This window comes from Corvus brachyrhynchos, unplaced genomic scaffold (assembly GCF_000691975.1).
Source record: "Corvus brachyrhynchos isolate BGI_N302 unplaced genomic scaffold, ASM69197v1 scaffold87, whole genome shotgun sequence".
Taxonomy (NCBI): domain Eukaryota; kingdom Metazoa; phylum Chordata; class Aves; order Passeriformes; family Corvidae; genus Corvus; species Corvus brachyrhynchos.
The window spans coordinates 599166-600386 of record NW_008239767.1 but is presented as its reverse complement, the minus strand read 5'-3'; the positions used below and the strand labels follow the sequence as shown (position 1 = coordinate 600386).

Genomic DNA, 1221 nt, shown 5'->3' with positions numbered 1-1221 from the left:
TGGGATGGAGCCGGCCGGCCCCTGCCGGGCGCAGTTGGGCTCCGCCAACGACTCTTACCGAAACTGTAGCGCCGAGGAAGTGATTTACCAAGATGCCACCCCCCTCTCCGGGAAGATCGTGCTCGCCGTCGTCCTGGCGCTGGTCACCCTGGCCACGGTGCTTTCCAACGCCTTTGTCATCGCCACGGTCTACCAGACGAGGAAACTCCACACGCCGGCCAACTATCTGATCGCCTCGTTGGCCGTCACCGACCTTCTCGTCTCCATCCTTGTCATGCCCATCAGCACCATGTACACTGTGACCGGCAAGTGGACGCTGGGTCAGATCGTCTGCGATATCTGGCTGTCCTCGGACATCACCTGTTGCACGGCGTCCATCCTGCACCTCTGTCTCATCGCCCTGGACCGCTACTGGGCGATCACCGACGCCGTCGAGTACTCCACAAAACGGACTCCCAAGCGGGCAGCGGGCATGATCGCACTGGTATGGATCTTCTCCATCTGCATCTCCATGCCCCCTTTGTTTTGGCGGCAGGCGAAGGCCGAGGAAGTATCTCGCTGTGTGGTGAACACGGACCACGTCCTGTATACCGTGTACTCCACAGTAGGAGCCTTCTACTTCCCCACCCTGCTGCTGATAGCCCTCTACGGGAGGATCTACGTGGAAGCCAGGTCGCGGATTTTGAAGCAGACGCCAAAGAAAGCAGGTAAAAGACTAACGCGGGCACAGTTAATTACGGACTCCCCCGGGTCGACCTCTTCCGTCACGTCCATAAACTCCAAGGCTCCCGAGGGATCCAGCGAAACGGGCTCGCCCGTGTACATGAACCAGGTGAAGGTGAAGGTCTCGGACGCCCTGCTGGAGAAAAAGAAGCTGACGGCCGCTAGAGAGCGGAAAGCTACAAAGACTTTAGGGATTATTTTAGGAGCCTTCATCGTGTGTTGGCTGCCCTTTTTCATCATCAGCCTGGTATTGCCTATTTGCAAGGACGCTTGCTGGTTCCACATGGCCATCTTTGACTTTTTCACGTGGCTTGGATATCTCAACTCCCTCATCAACCCCGTCATCTATACTATGTCTAACGAAGACTTCAAACAAGCTTTCCACAAACTCATACGTTTCCGATGCACAGGCTGAAATGTTGAATGCGATGTGTTCCCCGGGGCAGTCCCCATGCACGCCCGCGCCCGGCGCCACAGGTAGGTCCGCGCACCCCGCCC

The 1221-nt window shown here is 57.5% G+C and overlaps 1 protein-coding gene across 1 annotated transcript in view; it reads left to right on the top strand.

Annotated features, from left to right (window-relative positions):
- The first annotated feature begins 1 nt into the window (after position 1).
- HTR1B (5-hydroxytryptamine receptor 1B) overlaps positions 2 to 1221 on the top strand; it is a 3329-nt gene continuing 2109 nt past the window's right edge. The window contains exon 1 of the mRNA XM_008640207.1: positions 2 to 1200. Coding sequence (XP_008638429.1) covers positions 5 to 1138 — 1134 coding nt within the window. The 5' untranslated portion in view covers positions 2 to 4 and the 3' untranslated portion in view covers positions 1139 to 1200. The remainder of the gene's footprint in view (positions 1201 to 1221) is intronic.